This window comes from Chinchilla lanigera, unplaced genomic scaffold (assembly GCF_000276665.1).
Source record: "Chinchilla lanigera isolate Chin_1 unplaced genomic scaffold, ChiLan1.0 scaffold00011, whole genome shotgun sequence".
Taxonomy (NCBI): domain Eukaryota; kingdom Metazoa; phylum Chordata; class Mammalia; order Rodentia; family Chinchillidae; genus Chinchilla; species Chinchilla lanigera.
Genome location: NW_004955412.1, coordinates 8,401,966 through 8,422,608, shown reverse-complemented (window position 1 = coordinate 8,422,608; position 20,643 = coordinate 8,401,966). Strand labels below are relative to the sequence as shown.

Here is a 20,643-nt window from a genome sequence, read left to right as displayed (position 1 = left end):
AACACCTTTCCAGTAAGTAGGAGGTTTAAGGGCCTTGTCCAGATCTCTTATCAGTGACTAAACTCTCTCAGTAGGAAAGGACAGCCACCCTGGTGACCTATCTGTCAGTCAGCAATGTGTACCTTGTGCCTTGTAATGACAACTAAACTGATCCATCACCGACATTCATTTTTTCCTTACCATCCCATTTAGGCCTGTTCAATCTTTCCCACAATCCTTTGCGAGGCTTCCTGTGCCACTAAGCCATCTGCAAGTTTCTGTTCTTCCATCTCCAGAATTTTCTATTCTGCCAACCTACAGCTTCTTTTGTTCCTGCTTGCTCTGCCTGCTTCTTCCTTTTACTATCTTTGTTTTAGCGTCTCATCATTACTTTCTGCTCAATCCCCTTGTCCGGCGGTCCTTGTTAGACTTTAGCACTTCTTCGTGTTGACTCCCAGAAGCATCTGAGATGTGCCGCGGTGAATGTGCCTCACACACAGCTGCACCTTGTTTTCCCTTTGCCTCTTCCCACAAGGGAAGAGACACAGGACATATAAAGATGTCATGGTTTAGAGCAAGAATGTCCCCCAAAGGCCTCATGGGCAGGGCTTTCAGAAGCTGACTGAATCACGGGGGTGATGTAGCTGACTCCTGTTACAGTAGGAGGTGGGGTCTGGCTGGAAGAGGCTGGTCACGGGGGTCAGGACTTGGTGGGGTGTATCTCCCTCTGCAACAGCAGCAGCATCGACTTGTTCTGCTATCCAGGACATAATTCCCTAAGCTTCTTAAGGTATGTTATGCAATCTGTAGAATATATTCTTGTTAAAAATAACGCTAACAAGAAACACAACAACCCAAAGGAAACAAGCCAACACAAACCAAAGGAAAATTTTCCGCTCCACACTTTGCCAAATATATCTCTCCTAGTAACAATTTATATAATATTGCACTATATGATATGGAATGGGAGATATTTAACAACCCCTGAAATGAAACCATAAGTCTGGAAGCCACTAATATTCCAACAACACTGAAAATTATGAGTTAAGAAAACTAAGGTTAATTAAAACAAGCTGTTTGCCAGCCCTTGCGGATGTTATTCAAAAGATCAAAATTGTTGGCATCATAACAGTTCTGAAAAATACCATCAGCAATCATTAGAATTTGAAAACAATAGGATTGTTTCTCTTCATCTTTCTTTTAATCAAAAACTTGCTTTGTTACCTATGATGTTAGGAATGGTCGAAAACATATCATAAACATTTAAAGATCTGGGCAAATAGAAACAGTAAAAATACATTTCCTTATAAAGATGTGTTTCAGAAGAGAAAATAATCATTTCTTATATATGCATATTCAAGTAATGTTTTTTTTCTCCTCAAGAAAAAGGACATTATGTCAATTAGAATTTTAAAAATTCAGTTTGTACTTTATCAGAAAATTTGATTTTTTTGAAAGATTATTAAATATTCAAATTTAATTAAGTCTAAATACTGGTAGCTTTCAGCATTTTTCATTCCAAAAAATTGCCCTTAAATCAAGTAATATTCTTCAAGGTGAGTTTTGTGTGCTGGCTCTTAACTATTTGATCTATAAATTATGGCACCTTTAATCAAAAATGAATTAAATGATTTTAGTTATTAGGGCCATAAAGTTTTTGGTCACATTGTCAAGGACTTCCCTTGTTTGTCTCATTAATTTATTTATATTTCTAGCATGCACATAAGGCGTCACTGTTCTAAACAAAACATAGCAAAAATGTGATATGATATTATGACATAAGAATTACTGGAGAAGCACTTACACATTAGGATGAAAAGGGATATGCAGGTGCATATACCACACAATGTGTATACGACCATTGAAAGATTTATGCATGGGGTCTTCACTAAGTTTCTGTCTTATATTGAAAACTATTAGTCATAGAAAGATTTTGTAATGTCAGTCAAACTGAAATATGGTATTCTGTAAAATATATTCTCTTAATGGTTCAGATTGTCAACTAATAGTATTTGATATGTATAGGTTCATATATTTCCAGGAAAGAATTAACATATGCTATCTCGTAGAAAACATACAATGACACTGAACTGCAGAATTTGTTTCTTAAAAGGAAATTTATGAAGAATGCTAAGAAAAGTGATGTATGAAAACCACCGGTGTCATATCTTCAGTGATTTACTTTTCCAATCTAATACCTAAGTATTAGGAATAAAGGAGAATTTATTTAATGAGTTTTTAATTTCTGAATATAAGAGATTGTAATTTGAACATTTGAAGGTGGATTATACCCTCAAAATGTTTATTCTGCTTGTTCATTGCTTTTTACATGAGAAAAGAGAATATTCACTGTTCTCATTCACTTTATAAATGTCTATTCCATGATGTTCTCAAAATATTGGCTATTTCAGTTTTATTATAATATCTCATATTCCGATTAACTTCTAACTCTCAAGGGAAAGGAATACCTACTCAACTCCTCCCTAATGTCCATTTTTTTTCTTTTTTTTGGTTTTTGGTATTTTTCCAGTACCAGGAATCGAACTCATGACCTTGCGCTTGCCAGGCAGGCGCTGTGCTGCTGAGCTAAATCCCCAGCCCCTCCTAATGTCCATTTTGAAATACAATATTTTGCTATGCTTCTGTCACTAAATAAAAGACACAACAGAAAAAAGAAAAATGAAAAAAAATATTTATGAGAACTCTTGAAGAAATGCCTAAGCAGACCAAGCTACTTCAGACACTGTACAAAAGCTGCACAGATTTTTGCTGTATGGGTTGTCATAGGTAACATGCTAGTTATTCACCTTGCCCCTTCTACACACAGGTCCATTTGTATTATTTATAGTGTGCTCGGTATGATAGATAAATAAGACATGAAAGGTTATGGGAAAGCAGCCTTACCACCAAGCCGGTATCACTACTGCCAGGGCCCTTTGGTTACTCACGTAAGACCTGCACTTACAGTCCCCATTCTGGCTCAATTTGATACTAAGATCTTCTAAAACATTAACTCATCTGCATGCGAAGTAGAACACCTATTTAAGTTATGATTGCACCTGAAATGTCATCACAAAGACTTTTAAAAGAGAAGTTGCTGTGAAATTGTGAAATGTACTGTATAAGGTTTTAATCTTCATTTTTCTGTTTGTTTGTTTTTTTGAGACAAGGTCTTGCTATGTAGTCCAGGCTGGCCTTGAACTCCTATATAGTCCAGGCTAACCTCAAATTCATGATGATCCTCCTGCCTCAGCCTCTCAACTGCTGGGATCACAGAGTCCATCACCACACCTGTTTACAGTAATGAGATGATTACCCCCTCCCAAAAAAGGCTTCAAATTGGGATTGGTTATTGGAATGATCAAGGCATGATTAGAGGGCTGGAACTTTTAGCTCTACTCTTGTAGAAGGAAAAACATCAGAAAGCTGATTATCAGGGGCCAATTACGTAGTCAATCATGACTATAAAATGACATTTCCACAAAATCCTAGCGAATAGAGTTTTTTAAGACTTCTGGACAGCTGAACACAAGGAAGTTCCAGAGGGGTGATCGCCCAGAAAGGGCATGACAGTTCTTCACGCACCCAGTGCGTGTTTTCCACTCACTGTTCATCTGTATTCTTTGTAACATCTTTCCTAATAAAGAAACAAACATAAATTGCGTTCTGTGTTCTGTAAGTTGATTCAGCAAACCAGTGGAACCCAAGGAGCTCAGATATGCAGCCATTCATTCAAACACACAGATGAAATGACAGCTTGGCATCTGAAGTGGGGGCTGTCTAGTAGGGACTGAGCCCTAAATCAGTGGTATCTGATGTTATCTTCGGGTAGATAAAGCAGGGCTGAATTAACTTAGAGGACACCTAGCTGGTGTCTACTGGAGAATTAACCACAGGATTGTTTGGTGGCTGGGCATGTGGGAAAAAGTCCACATATCTGGAGAAGCAGCAGAACATGTCTGACGTGAGAGCAGAAACGACATCTTGGTTTGGTTTGCTCTCCATGCAGTTATCTTAATTTCAGCAAAGTTACAGAGCATGTTTTCTCACATGTAACTTTATGAATTAAAAGTTGTTTTTTCTTCAATTAGAAGTTTCTCCCCAGACTCAGGATAAAATACTGATAAAACACATCAACTACTTTCTGATTTTAGCAAGAATAAGGATCAACATATTTTGGCTAAATCACAGAAGTAATACGAGGCCATTTCACATTGACAGTCAGAGTTTCCCCGCCGTAGACGGGAATTTGGACTTACCCCTGTCTGTGTCGTACAGGAAGACAAAACAGTTCCATTCATAGTGGTCAAGCAGACTTAGGAGGGCTCCTCGTAGTGAAGGCCTTAGCTGCAGCACAAATTGGCTCTCCCCCTCCGTAGGGAAGCTTGGTGTGATGAGGGAGATGTGTAAGGCGCTACAGAAGGAGGTCAAGGTATGCACTGACCTCTTATCATAGAGTCCAAAAATGGCAAATACTCCTCTAGAGTACTGGGAACAGACTGAAATGCAAAAAAGGAAAAAAAAAAAAAAAACTGTTAGCACACTTTACAATTCTTGAGTTGGGAATCTTTATCCTGTGGGGGAAAAATGAATCACTGATGTTAGCAATGTAAGATAAAAAGTTCAATATACAATCAGTTGTACATTCACAATAAATGTTTGAGTTTGTACTCAAAGCCATGCATTGACTGAAGCTGATCACTCAAATTAAGAAGACATTTTCAAGTAAATTGAAATTAGATTAAAATTAAGTCATGCATAGCCTTCCGTACAATGTGAGAATTCCTATGCTAGAGACTTTTATGTGTGCTACATCTAAATTTTACCGTTTATCATCCTACCTGCAAAAATACGATGATGTACTTTTGAATTTTTGAGTGGTAACTGAAGACACCTTTCAATTACTATCTTCACAGGCTATATGCTATCTTCTCTATTCTCAAGGCAGATTTTAATTCAAATTTTTGTATGTATAATTATAGTTTAAATATTTCTGTTTTGAAAAATAATATTAGAGGATAAAATACAGTAGTTCATCTACAACCAAGAAAAGAGTTCTTTAGATTCTATGTTATTTAGATTCTATTTAGATTCTATTTAACAAATACTATTTATGTGGATAGAAATCATAATAAGATTTATAAAGAAATTTATCAAAGAAGAACATCCAACTTGAATTCTATGTAACTCCAGGAAGCAGAACTGGTCACTTCAGGAGACTGGTGTGGAAGTCTTGTTCTGATGATGTGATTGTCTATACCTCTTTTGTAAGATAAAAGAAATACAATTTAACCATTGAGAACCTTGAGCTTTAATGCAATTCAATCCATATGTTAGTTAACTGCATGAATTACCATTGCATTTGTTGATCTAGTAAAGCAAGTAGGTGTATTAGACCCTAACCTCACAAATGTTCCATCACCACTTTGGATGTATTTGTATTAATTCTTTATTCTTAGGCTACATCCTAACATTGCTTCGGTCCTTCATACTTTCATATTTTCTTGTTCTCTGGGTTCTTATGCAAATTGTTAGCCATTCTCAAACTTTGCATGGCAAATAATTTGGTTCAATGTGCTTTTTGCTTTTTGGTGCTAAGCTTTGAACCCAGGGCTTTGTACATGTGAAGCAGGTGTTCTATCTTTGAGCTACACATTGAGACACTGGTTCAAATGATGTATATTTTATTGTACTGAAAAAAAAATGAGTTGAAGCACTTTGGAATTCAAATCTGAACTTCTGACCTTTAGTTTGGTGCCAAAAACTACACAAAATTTTAATACTTGTTCAAGAAAATATAAGCAAACAGGATTTATAAATCATGTACTTTAACTTGCTCATCTATAGTATTCAATTTACACAGTCTCACTCTGTATTACACAGTAACGCCATATTAATTTCATGTTTTAGTTTCCAATGTTTTTCCAGGAATCTGATTTCACCAGGAGGACTTGGGTAGCTTTCCATGGGAAGTACTGGTGAGATAACATTAAGTGGGCAATACTGGATCACTTCTGCTACACTTTCTCTTTCAAAAAAATCCCAAAGCATTTCTGCTTTCATCCACTTCAGAGACTGAGCAACTATCTCTGTAAAAATGTTTGTGTAAAAAGTAATAATTACTAAGTAATTGATATGGTTTAAATCTAGGATACCACTAAATGCCTCAAGCATATAGAGGTGGAGGTTTTGGAATATGATTGAATTATGGGGGTGCTATAGCTGAGTTGTTCTCGGGAGATGGTGGCACCTAGAGGAGGCAGGTAACTGAGGCCCGAGCACGTGACCTGATCAGGTGTGTCTCCCTCCCTAGTTCAGCTCCTTGCTCTCTTCTTCCTGGCCTCCATGACATGAGCAACTTTTTTCTGCCAGACCTTTCCACTGTGTCTTCCTGTCTTGGAGCTGCTGAACTATGGACTAAAGCATGAGCCAGTTTCCCTCTTGAGCTGTGTCAAGTGTCATGTCCTAGTGATGAGAACGTGACCAACATCTAATGTTAAAAAACAACTAAAGTACTGTGCAAAAAGTCCTTCTGCTGCATATTCTTGCTACATAATTTTCGTGGTAATCATTATGACTTCCCACTCTTCTGAGCCTTACTAAGGTATTTAGCTCATTTCAGTTTATTCTACAGGGCCTCAACAAATTAAATTGAATTCTTTCTGATATTTAATCATCTTCGGATACATCTCCTGGTATTTACACATCTTCATTCATCTGCATCATTGTGCATATCTGCTTTTTAATTTTTATTGCTATCTGCTACTCTACCTCCATTCTTACATACTTATTTTGAAATTATGCATCTCAGTCTACTTAACATTGCTTCTGGTTGTAGTCTGTCACTAACATTTTGCTTTCCTTTTGCAGATTTTCAGATGTGGTATTGTTCTTTAAAACAGTGTTTTCTATTTAACCTAGATACTTGCCAGGTAAGGATTATTGAGTTTTCTTTGTATGAGAGTAGGTTGTCAGGTAATTACTCAATGTTATTATCTTACTGTGATACTTTGAACAATATTTTATTTACTTAATGTATTTAAATTTAAAAGCATAACTATCTTCACATTTATTATAATCTAGCTTTTGAAGACCTTTTACAATTTTGCTTGGCTATTTCCCTTGTCACCTATTGTTGCTTAGCATATAAATTATTATTCAAACAATTAGACCATATAAATGTATGGATAAATCAGTGAGGGTAAACTAAACTGAATAAAATGTGTTCAGATTATATAAAAGGAGAATAAATTCAGCTTTCCCACTGTCACATATAAAATGACAAAATAAACAAGAATTAGTGCTTAGTCACTGAGTAGATGCAATGATATTAGATTGATATGTATTTTGGGATACAAACAGTAATCAGGAAAAACCATTCATTGAAATAATCCAATCATAATTTGAAGTGCATATTCTATATTTTGCTTCACTAATGAGATCACTTGGGTCTTGTATTATGTAAATAAATACATAATATAAACACGTGGCAATAAACCATTCATCATTTAACTGATCGCATCAATTAATGAAATATGGCTTCTCATCAGGTAATCAGTCAGTTTCATTCCAGTACCACATTCCAGATGCTGAACGAAGTTATACAATTTTTGATGATTTCTAGCCCAATATCACATGCAAATCAAGTGACATTTTCTTAGCTCAGTGATTTTCAAGTTGAGAGAGACTATCTTATCAAGAGATGTGCTGAATTTGACACAACCGCTGCAGGGTGGTCCAAAGGAATCTAACCACTCTTCCCTCTACCGTCCTCCTCCTCCTTTCTTGTACCTCCAATTTACCTCCTCTTAAATGCCTTCCTCTAACTGCTTTCTAAGCTCAACTCTTTCATTTTTTAAAGCAAAGAACTTTTTTAACCCGATGTTTCCTCTATTTCTTGCTATCTGTTCACAGTTCCCTTTCGAAGTAATTGTCTGTTTCCAAAATTCCAAGGTGTCTCGGTCCTATACTTCCCCATCACCCAATCCACTTTCATCAACTTAATTAATGACTAAACTGCATTGTAATTCTTAGATTTTGCTCCTACCTTACAGGTATCTTGTTGTGTTGGGATCTTCTTGATACTTTCTTTCCAAAGTTTCCCTGCTTTGTGTTCTAACAACTACCTATGCTTTTAGGTAGCTGGGCATTTCTTGATGTTTACTCTTTTATCGTTAGTGCACATCAAAACTTTTCCTTCTCTACTTTCTCACATTTTCACTCTATTTCATAGGTGAGCTCATCTAATTTTGTGACTTTAATTATAATCTATTTGCTCAGGAATCCCCAAATTGTACCATGAAATTAAAACATTTCTGCTTATCTCTAGGTCCTTGTATCCAGTTGTCTATCACAACCTATGTGTCACAATGAACTTTACAAAAATGGTGGAAATAGTACTACCTGTATCACATTCTATCCTATAGCTTATTTTCCTCCCTACTCATAACTGTAGTCTGCCTTCTCATTGATCTTGAGCAACTACCTTGACTATTAAAACTTTGGTAGGTGAGGATTATTGCATGATTATGTATGACCTCTGACTCTGTGACTGTCCTGCTTTGTGGAAATGTAACTTGTGTTCCTAACTGCCCACATACTGTGAGGAAGCCTGGATGACATGGAGAAATCCAAGTAGAAAGGAACAAAGACACCTGCCCTTCAGCTATACCTTATAGCCAGACGCAACAGAAATATGAGTGAATAATATTAGGTAAGGACATCCTGCATTCAGTTAAATTGCCCTGAGAATGTTCCATCAAGTAGTGATCAAATCTTGTCCCAAATATAAAACCACAAACAAAATCAATAACTGATGCTATTTTAAGGTACTAAGATTGAAGTGGTTTGCTATGGGACAATATGTAACAAGAATACCTATGTGAACAGTTCTTATGAGTGTGTCTATATAACAAACATTCAGTAAATATTTCAAGTCAAATTAATTAATGAGTGTTTAAAGTATGCACAAGTTTATACTTAATTTGTAGCTCTTCTAAGAGTCCACCATCTCCTGAAACACTAATGTGCTCTTAATTCTGCCTTTCCCCTTGTACTCTAGAATACTGTACAGTATTTTTATTTTCAGTTGTTTCTCTTGTTTTATATTTATATTTGAAGTAAAGTTATTAATTTAATGCATATCTTTACATTCTTTCTGAATAGTACAAGGGCATGTAAACATTTTGACCTCAGGTACAATCCTTTAGTCATATATATTTTTGTTTCAAGAATTATAGCTTTACTTCATTATGAAAATTTAATAACTTTAAACATTGCATATCCTTTCAAATATATTTATTATATGCAATGCTTGTTAATATAACACTATTTTGTGTGTATTCAACTTTTTGTTCAAGGTGAACTATCAATATAATTGTTTTGAAATTCTGAATTGTGAGCTCATATTTTTAGGCTCTTGGTACAGTTTATATATACATTATGATCATATTCATCACAAGGAACTTATACCTGTACATGAACATAGACAGAAGAATCCTCAGTAAAATACTGGCAAACAAAATTCAGTACATTTTCAAGATTATAGATCATGGCCAAGTAGGATTCATCCTAGGAGTGCAAGGATGGTTCAACGTACTCAAATCAATAAATGGAATACATTGTATTAACAGAGCCAACGACAAAAAACCTATGAACATCTCAATAGATGAACAAGAAAGCATTTGACAAATCCACATCCACTCATGCTAAAAACTCTCCAGAACTTTGGAATAGTCTTTATGTTAGTCTGATAAAAATCAACTATGGAAAACTAACAGTCAACATCGTACTAAATGGTCAAAAACTGAAAGCTTTCACTACAAAATCAGTAACAAGACAAAAGTATCCACTATCACCACTTCTGTTAAACATAGTTCTGGAAATATTGGCCAGAACAATTAGACAAGAGAAAAAAATAAAAGGAATAAAGATGGGAAAGGAAGGAGTTAAATTATCATTATTTGCAGATTGCATGACATTCTACATAGAAAACCCCAAAAATTCCACCAAAAACTTCTAGATTTAGTATAAGTATTGCCAAATCAGGCACAAGACTTGTAGATTTAATAACCAGATTCAGTCACATAGCTGGATACAAAATCAACGTCCAAAAATCAATAGACTTTTTGTACATAGAAAACAAACTCACCGAGAGAGAAATTAGGTAAACCATGCTTTTCACAATAGCACCCCACCCCCAAAACAAGGCAATACTTAGAAGTCAATCTCACAAAGGAAGTAAAAGCTGTAAAAGGTCTCATTACATAGAGAAGTCAAGAAGAGACTGAGGACTTCCTATTCTTGCTGAGAGAAGACTGGTAATGAATCCAGCCTTAGGAAAGTCAAGCGAGATGGAACAGCAAAGTGCCTGAAGTGTGATAAGAGATACTTAAGAGAAGAATAGCATATATCTTTTTATATACTAATGGGATATGATTTAAAGCCTGGTGGAACTTTAGGTAGATATTAAAGGCAATCTGATGGATATTCTCTGCTCTGTGAAGACTACTGCAAAGAAGAAAACTGGATATACATATGAGATTTCCAGTTTAATTTTTTACCACAAGACTTTGCTTATTTTTTTACTTTTTTTTTTTTTTGGTACCGAGAATTGAACTCAGGACCTTGTGCTTGTCAGGCATGCGCTTGTGCTGCTGAGCTATATCTTCAGCCCTATGTTTTTACTTTTAATTGTTTGCAACTCTCATCATTATTTGAAAGTATTTTACTCATATGCTTGCTTATTTATCTATTATCTCTTGGATACACATGTTTCACAAGTAGAGGTAATTTGAACATCTTGTTTTCTGATATATTCTAGGGGCTCCTATGTTAGCACAGGGGAACTATTCAATATTTACTGAATGAATGAAATCATGGCTTTTGGTGAAAGAAATATAGAAAGACGAGAAACTAAGGAAGTGTGGGGTGACTGGGTCAAAGCCACAGAAGTCTACTTTTCAGCTGTTTGGGTTGACTTTGACATTCAAGTTTCCATATCGACAGTGACGCTGGGCAGTTTATTCTTAGTCTCTACTTGTGTTCTTCCCATTAGATCCTGCGTCAACTCACCACTACCTTCTAATTAAAGCTCAGTTTCTGAATGCTGCCAACTACTATGCCATAGAAATTTAATAAACCCTTGCAAGAAAACTAAGTATAGTTACAATTATGTATTAATTGTTTAACAATTCAATCTCGTGTAATGAGACAATCTTCACAATTGACAAAATGCACCTCTATAATTTCTACTTTTAAAAATCATGGTAACTGTTTTATTGTCATTTTCATGCACGTACTTTTCCCCAGCTGGACTATGAGGACACCATCCTGCACCCAGCAGCAGAGCGTGTGCACGTGTACCTGTGCAGGACATGTCACCCACTTCAGGTCTTGCAGCCTCTCCATAGCCTGCTGCAGTCCCCTGGTCCTCGACTGTCCTTGTCATTGTGTTCCCCTTCCTTACCTAATTACTACTGTTTACTTTTAGAATCCTGCTATTTATCTTTTTTTTGAAAGCAGTCTAATAACCTCTGTGCATTTAAAAACTGATTGATCTTAAAACACTAATGGTTCATTTGGAAACTTACAAAGTCAGGTTGCAACAGTTCCGCATCTTTTTTCTCCCTCGGATTATCTGATGTTCATACGACAAGCTACTAATGCTCAGATTCGAAACAGCTCACTTAGATGGTGCATAAAGCATGCTGGGCCTGGAATTCATTAATTTATGCCCTTAAGGCATTATCATAGGTTATTAATATGTAAATGCTAATTTTCTTAGAATTCTAACTGGTGGTTAGCTACAGTACATAAAGTTACTGAAGCTAGTCACCATCAGTGGCAAATTGAAATGCAGATTACATGAAATAGTTCACTTTAATTCTACCACAATTAAGTACTTTTAAGTTTCTCAGACGTCTTTTCTGAAGTGGCCTCTGGAAGGTGCTGTCAAAGATCACAACGAGAGAGGATCACAAGCTGCAGTTGCACAGCCCTGCTCATGCTTGCCTTCGGTTTGATGATAGCTCAGCTAGGAAGCACATTGCAATTTTAAATTAAACTGATCGAGAGCTCGGTAAAGATATACAGGCTTATTTGCACATTTCTTTCTGGAGTCAGACCTTCATAATGGAAACACATGGCTCATTTTGCTTCCAAGGCCTATCAAGGAATAAACAGAAGGCTATTTGTGATACTCAGCACCGGAAGCAAGATTCCATTCAGTGTAAAGATGGCCTCCTAGGCAGTAATTTGGAAGCTGCAAAGATCATATCATTATTTTATACTACTCACATATAATCAGAAAAGTTCCAACAAGTGAGCTTTTGGTATGGAGAAGGTTGACAGGAGAGGAAGGAACTAATTTCAAAGAACAACCTAAATCAAAACAGGTGTATTTACGTCTTGTCAACTTCCAATCATGTGTAAATCAAGTACACTACAGAAAAAGAGGCACCCAGTGGCTTAGTAGTTAGCATTAAGAAATTTAGAGTACATTTTTACCTTTAAATGGCTCCTTCATGGAAACATTTGTATCTTATCTACATTTCATATTCTCTAACTGGGTTGCATAACTGCTATAAGAATCTTTTTAGGCCAGAACAACATTTTTTGAATATCTACATAATATGTTGAAAACTTTCCTTCATCAGAAGAAACACAGCTGTCTTCTAAAACAATCACTTAATGTATTTTGGAAGTGGTTATCATCCATTAAAAATGGAATGGAGTCATATTTGGGCCGATAGTTGCCTGCATTTTGGAAATGAGTATTCTCTTAAATACTAGACTTCCTGAGAAACTGAACAGCAATCACTTACGCCAGTTGCAGAATTTGTGATATTTGTCAATGTCTGTTTGTGCCATTAGGCATAACTGTGATACCAAAGATTGGGACGGCTTTAATCATCATTTTGTTTTTCTCTAGCATCGAGCTTAAAGCTTGGCACATAACTGGTAGGCAATTAATATATGCTGAAGAAATAACAGAAAGTGGAGGCAGAGAAGAGGTTGTGTGTGAACGACATTTCACATTAATAAAGACATTTTGCATAATTAATCCAATCAATGAATAATGATTTATTGTACGTAAGGTGACACCGTTGCCAAGGTTAATCTAAACGTAACTTGTTTGGAATTCTCCATTCACACACTTCTAAGGGGACTGCCTGCTCGTGCTTTATCCAAACGCTCCGTCCGATGCTGTCTTCAGCATCTCGGGGAGCCATGTAGGCCGCTGACTGAGGAAGCAGAAGCAGCTAACAATGACTCCGTTCCTTCTGTGTGCAGGACTCTAGACAGTCATTTCATAGTCCTTATCTTAAATCTTACGACATTCTTATAGGTAGGTTTTAGTCTTCTTGTTTTTTCTTTTCTGTTTTCAACATGAAATGGCGACATTACATAACTAGTGTAAGCTTATACGCCTAAGTGATAAAAAGCAATTTTTAACCTATGTCAGATTCCAACATTCACGCTCATGCCACGACACTGCTGAAAAATCTCCAGCTAAGTACTTCTTCCATCCTGCACTGCTGAAGGGATTTCAGCCATTATACTTTTATTGTTCCTGCAAGAGGCACTGTGAGAATACTTACACTTCACGGAAACAGAAGTAGGTCTTAAGGGATTATGGCAAATCGGCTTCTTCTTAAAAAGCCACTTCTTAAGGCAAACTGCGTTTTAGTGCTAGTTTAAAAAGGACCAACACATATATAACTCAGACCAATGAGACTGAAATATCCAATGTTATAAACTTTTCTTTTTTGTGATTGTGTCATGTTACTCCCCCTGCATAAAATCCTAACAGAGAATTTAAAGCTAACCATCACTAGACAAAAATATTAAGCATTTGTGTGGGTTAGTTTCATCAAATTACAAACAAATGCCAAGCAATTTCTTCCCCTTCTAAAATGCAATATTAGGACTAGTAGTCAGATGTTTGAAAAGAGTATAACACGATGGGCTCAATGTGTTATGATTTAATATTTTGCCCCTACTCAAATTTCAAGAACAGTATTCAAACATTTGGCCTTTATAGCAAGAAGGAAATCATGAAACAGAAATAAAAAGCCATTTCAGTTACTTTCTCTGTTAAAGTTGTATTTTTAAGACAGCTTTTTGAATTCTCAGACACATTTCCAGAGTTTTTGTAGATAAATAATTTTTTTACAATGTTTTCTAGCTCTTACCACTAATTAAGGTATTAGAGAACAGAATGATGTTTAGTAAAATTACTATTTGATTTCCTACGATATTAAACATGATTTATTAGTCAAATAATGCCGTTAATAATCTTCTCTACATCTATATATGTTTTTACATGTGATTTGGGCTTTAGGAAATTATAATAGAATATATTTTAGTGTAATAATCACTATACTAACAATATTAAAACTTGAAGTATACATTTCCATGATTTTACTTTTTTTTTTTTTTTTTTTTTTTTTTGGTTTTTCTCCGGTACCGGGAACCGAACTCACGACCTTGCGCATGCCAGGCAGGCGCTTTTGCCGCTGAGCTAAATCCCCAGCCCCCAATGATTTTACATTAAAATAGTACTTTTATAACAAGTCAGACTGCAATAGGATAATTTGAATTCTTTATGAATTTCAAGTTTAGAATTCAGCATTTAGATTAGAAGCTTAATGTTGAAAAAAATATATATCCTGATATATATGATGAAAGAAAATGTAATTGTTCTACCTACAATAAAACAAATTATACAAAGTTTGATTATGCATACAGAATAATATATGTTAGATGTTAAGGAGATCAGTAGACATATATACTATATCAAATACGACACAGAAATTCTAACAGTTTTCTGAACATTTTGATCATTTAACGTGTTATACAAGAAGGCATGTTTTCAGAATTTGCATAATAACATTAAGCTTCTCAGCTCTATGAATGCCACGAATATTGCCACTATAACTTTCTGACCCAGCCAATCATTCCCTCAGAAAGACGTAGAATCATCGACTCTTATTTCCATATGATGCTTCAGCCATCCGAATACCTACTGAACATTAACCTCCGCTAAATGAAGTCTCACAGTCCAGAGCCCATGGGGGGCTAACGTGTAACATGAATGTGTGATGCTCAAGGTCAAGGGAAGGTGGTGAGTTCAGTAAAGAATGCAAAAGAACTCAGTCCCTACCTAGGCTAGCCACATCATCTCATGATACTTGTGCCAAGGAAGATTAAAAGCCCAAGGTACCTGGGGATTTTGAATTTTTAACAGAATCATTAAATCTGAATATGTGTATCTGATTAATTTTAAATATTGATCATTAATTAGTTATTTTAGCGTGTAACAAGATACATTTTACTTGTGTGCCACATACTCGCTAGAATGGATAATCTTCTGCGAGTGCTTTTGCTGTCCCCTGATCATTTAGATCTTATACCCCCAACTACACTAGCAGAGCTGCATGGTGTTCATTTTAACCTGCTGCTCTTACACTGGAGTTGTTCACCGTCAGAATTAACATGTGTGGAAGTGTGTATTCTTCCAGTGCCAAAGACAAAACATCTGTTCTGGATTATGGAATTTTGTCCCTGAAAGACTTAGACTGTCTAGGTGCATTATTTCCTCTCACAACCTGAGGAACATAAATCCCTAAGAGGCAAAGTCACCTGCTGATCACTTACAGACACTGACAATGTAAAGCAAATATCCTAAGTTCAGACTCAAAAAAGAGATGAAAGGTATATTCTGATAAAGCCGACAAGTTAACAGCAGGATCCTACTAAGAAATTAACAGATATTTGAGAGTATACACTGTTATTGTTAATAAGGAGGAAGGCATCCAAGAGCATAGGAAGTGTACACTTTCCTGGGCCCTGTTACTATTCAAATTATGTTGTGCAAATTTTTTTGACTTAGTATAATAAATAATTCTGTAAATGGTTGCATATTTTAATTCCTCAAAATTTTAACCAGCTGTGTTTACATGCTATATAAATTATTCTTCTTTCTCTTTTGTTGATTAAGATAAGTGAGTTGCCTTATTTCTCTGATTTACTTATATGCAAATAGACATGTAAACCATGGCACATAGCATTGAGCTGTTAGGCAGTTACTGGTTTTGTAATTAAAATTTTTTTTTCTGCACAAACACCATATGCACAAACACCATGCACAAACACCATTAGGTGAAGTTTCTAAGAACTTACTCTGAGCAATGTTTTGTGTTTGACATGGTTACATATTAATTCAGCATATACTTACTAATTACTGTTAACAGCATACTATGTTTTGATAATCTGGGGGACTGAGAGCAAAGAAGTAAGTGAAATATATTCCATCAGTTTTGAATATATCAAATTAGAAGTTTAAGTAGTCACTCAACAATATTGAGCACCTACCCTGAGTAAGGGACAATGCGAGGTGCTGGGGTATGCCCCAGTAAAGAATTCCTGTGGTCTCCATCCTGTGCAATCACAAACATTGTAAGTGGAATTAGCACTTGTAGAAGAGGAAAGGATGGTGTAAGGATGTCAACTTTATCTGAGGTTTGGCTGGAAACATGTGAGTTGCATGTTAGGGAAACGTTTTTAGGCATAATAAATGAAAAGTGCAGAAAGCTACGATGAAACTGAATGATTCTGTCTGGTGCGGAGAGGAAGGAAGGGAGAGAGAGAACAGCGAGTGGGCAGGCTGCAGAGGCTCAGAGACAGGGGTGCGGCGAGAGTGCAAGGAACCCTGGGGATTTTGGACTTCGTCCTAAGGGAAAGGAGAGCCTCACTCCTGCTCTGAAGCAGCAGAGTGAAATAATCTAACTTATGTCATCAGAATATTACTGCTGGGTATAAAATTAATCAAACAGATCTAGAACTGCACCTGGGAATCCTGATAGCTAGAATTGCAATAGTCCAGGTGGCAAAAGTTGTTCAAAGTTGAGGAGTCAAGGTCTATGAAGATGGAGAGAAATACCTGGAGTGAAAGCATATTTTCCAAATACAATTAGGAGGCTCTGGTGGTTAATTCCACATGGGCATTAAATAAAATTCACATTTCAGTCTCTGGTGAAGCTGGCTCAGTGGCAGTGTGTTCCTCCACTCACTGAGGTGGGCAAGCTGCGGAAGAGTTAGTGTATCCGGTTTTGTACAGGACTTTGAGAGGCATGCAGGAAATTCAAGGGAAAATGACAGTCAGGCAGTATCTGAAACTGGAGATACAGGTTTTGGATAGACTAAAAATGATCATTAATTTATAGGAGCAAAAAAAAAATGTTTTTAAATGTTTGATTTTCTTTAGTTTCTTTAGAGAACCAAGAAGAAACTAAGGAATAGGAACAACACATCCTTAAATACACAGAGAATACATCAAATCTACATTATGTAGGGGTGCAGTCTCTTTCTGCCTACCGGCAAATAAAAATTGGTTTGGTACATGCTAGCTATTGAAATGGTAGAAGCAAGAAGACATTTTCCTGGGGCTTTGGTTCTCTGTTATTATTTTTCTGAACAAAATCCCAGCAGCTCACACTCAGGAGTCCCAGCACCTCAGGTCACGTTTTTCCCACCGGTGGCTGTTTTTAAGCATCCGCATCCCATAATGATCCAGTAACAGAAGACTGCTTCTATAAACGTGCACACCTCCTCTTCTGCTCTTTTCGCTGCTTCTAATGCTTCTCCTGGATCATGCCCTCCATTCAACATGGACAGTTCCGTAGATGCGTCTGGCCCCGCTAGACTTTCAAGCAAGTTTCTTCACCAATTTCCAGAAACTTTCCACCGCTATATTCTCTCCAAAGAAGTCTGAACTAACGCCTGGACAGGTAGCCTTATACCTGCATTTAATTCCTTATGGCTCGTTCTCCCTCATTCTACAGAGTCACTCTGCTTTTGCACTTTCTAATTCTAAAAAGCTTAGAATCTTGTAAACATTTTGGTGTATTTTATACTATTTAATAGTTTGTGCTATTAATTTGTCCCCTGCAAATAAATTGTGTGGTTTTTGACTCATGATTAAATGCTAACTAGTAGAGAGTATGGTGTGGAATCTGCTGATCCAAACGAGTGTCCATGAGGTAGAAGCAGTCAACCAGTTGGGTTGGGCCCCAAGGAGGTCAGAAGAGAAAGGCTGTATGTTCTATGCAGGCCTAAAACCTAGCAATGTCACAAGCATCCTCCCTGGCCGTTAACTTTTGTGTAATCAGTTCAGGCAATATTCACATCTTCTTGTTCTAGTTGTCTAATCTTCCTGGCAATAATGGGAATACTTAATAACTTTTTGTAAATTATTTTTTTTGTGTAAGAAGCCAGAATGATTTTGCTTACTAGGAAGAACTCCTAGAAATAGCTAACATAGATGAATTAAACTGTTTCAGACACCGTTCTAATTACTTTAGATATATTATAACATTGAGCAAGATTCTAATTAATGATTATAGAAATCATGTAAAGTATCAGTAGTCTTCATATTACCGATGAGGAAACTAAAGCCTAGAGAGTAAAACTTGTCAAATTTTGCAGAACTAAGAACAGGTGAGATTAAAATCCAGATGCTGATTTCTGAATCTCATGCTCTCAATTACATACACAGAAACACTTCATTATTTTCATGACAATATGACCTAATGTAGCTCTTTAGTCTCCCCCAACAACATAGGAATTATATTTGATTGTCAATCTAGAAGACAAAAATATATTGTATAACATTTATGTTCACTCCCCGGGCTCAATTTTAACAGAAATTCAGGACCAAATGGAGTAAACTATTTCTCTGAGTATCTTGCTCTTATCATTGTCTACCTATTTTTCATAGTTCCACAAAACCCGTAGTAAATTGGAAAATCCAAGGAATACTTTATTAGTTCTCTGTCCAATTAATGATTCAGATCAAAAAGGAAGGATTTGGGGTTAAAGTTAATTCTCACTAAAGCCAACGGAAATAAAGCAGCGACAGTGTAAAAATACTTATCCTGCCGTCTTCATAATATGAATGAATTTGCTTCCTAATGTCTATTTTGTCCTTTGAAACATTACCTAATTTATAATAATTATGGCCCAATTATACTTTTCTTAGCTATGTTTATATATTTATTTTGGAAAATAAAGAAAAATACATGTTTTTATTTTAAAAGTGTAATTGATCTAACTCAGTGAGTCATTCTTTAAACAATATTGATTCAAAAGACAGATTAAGGCACTAAATACTCAATTTCTGGACTATTTTAGAAAAAGGCAGGGTTTAAACAATTTAAAGAGCCCATTACACTCAGCTACATTTTAAAAATTGCATAATTTGATTAAATTGACATTTAAATGTCAAGTACTTTTTCAGCATTTCCTTTTTCATGATTGCTGACTGCTGAGACATTTGTGCATAATTAGGAGGTTTTCTTCCCATCTTATTTAATCGGCTACAGTATCTCTCTTGAACCTAATATATTGATAGGTTGAAGGGTCCAGCTATCTTTCCTTTAGAAGTGATTGCAGGTTGGGGGTCGGGTCACTAAAACTGCCTTGTTATATTCCTAGAAGTTTTAAAATTTAATTAAGTAAAAATCTTTTAAATGAAGGAAGGTTCATTTCAATAAGTTGACTTAAAGAAGTGACAAATTCTAAGTATTTGAATGTAAATTCGGTGGTGGAATGGTGTCATTGTAACAGTTGATGATTTTAATTTGATTAAAGAATTTGAATTTTACTTACCTAAATTTTTACTTGCTTTATTAGTGGAATCCAATGAACATGGAGTACAGTTACGACAACTTAATGAAATATATATAGTATACATTATGTATCCATGTTATATATCTACATGCATATATTTATACATATATAGTTAAAGTGAAATATAATTTCACAGAAGTGCAAATTTAAATTGTATTATTTTAACCTTTGAATGTACAGATTTTAAAGAAATAATAGTCAATAGTGCTAAGAATATGAAATGATGGGATATTTTGTTTTAACTCAGACAAGCATGAGTTGTACAGCTTACAAGAACTGCAACTTATTACCTAGGAGGGGTCCTAACTTTCTTATCAGATAACTTTTGAGAAGTGATCCTAAAAGACTAGAATACAAGGTTTTCCATACCAATAATACAGTAGAGGAAGGAAACTGGAAACAAGCTAAATTTCCAGTAGTGAAAGATTTTTGCAGTTTCATAGTTACATATACAATATGATTTCAAATTAGTAAAGAGTGGAGAACATATGTCAATATATCAAGAAAAGTTGTCTTTGAGGGATGAGCATGTATAATTTTTATATAGTCATTTGTGAGTTCCAGCCTACAGCAGATTTATTAAAATGGACGTTTACTACCTTTATAGTTAAGGAACCAGCCTTATTTTAAGCGCAGGAAGAGTACTTCCAGAAAGAGTAAACAATCTTTGCTCTCCAGGCCAAAGCTGTCCTTCGTGCCCAATATTGATGACTGAGAGGTTGAGATTCAGCCTGCTCTAGGAACGGCAGAGGGAAGAATGTTCCAGGCAGGAGGGAGAACATGTAAAGGTCAGGGTGCATGACTGCATAAATAATTTGTGCAATTACTTGTTTAATTAAGCTTTCGTTTTCTGTTTGGTTGTAAACCCCGCTAGGGCAGGGTCCTCTGCAGGAATCTGTTTTTGGTATTTTGTACAGTACTTTGAACTATTAATAAATATTTGTAGAATCAATGAACAGATCCAATTATAGA

General features: G+C 35.8%; 1 protein-coding gene across 8 annotated transcripts in view; it reads right to left on the bottom strand.

The window, feature by feature from the left end:
• Positions 1–20,643, bottom strand: part of Gria4 (glutamate receptor, ionotropic, AMPA 4) — a 337,970-nt gene that overhangs the window by 221,548 nt on the left and 95,779 nt on the right. For all 8 annotated transcript variants that reach the window (XM_013511180.1, XM_005378006.2, XM_005378007.2 and 5 more), the window contains one exon: positions 4,239–4,478. In XM_013511180.1, the coding sequence (XP_013366634.1) occupies positions 4,239–4,478 (240 nt within the window). The remainder of the gene's footprint in view (positions 1–4,238; positions 4,479–20,643) is intronic.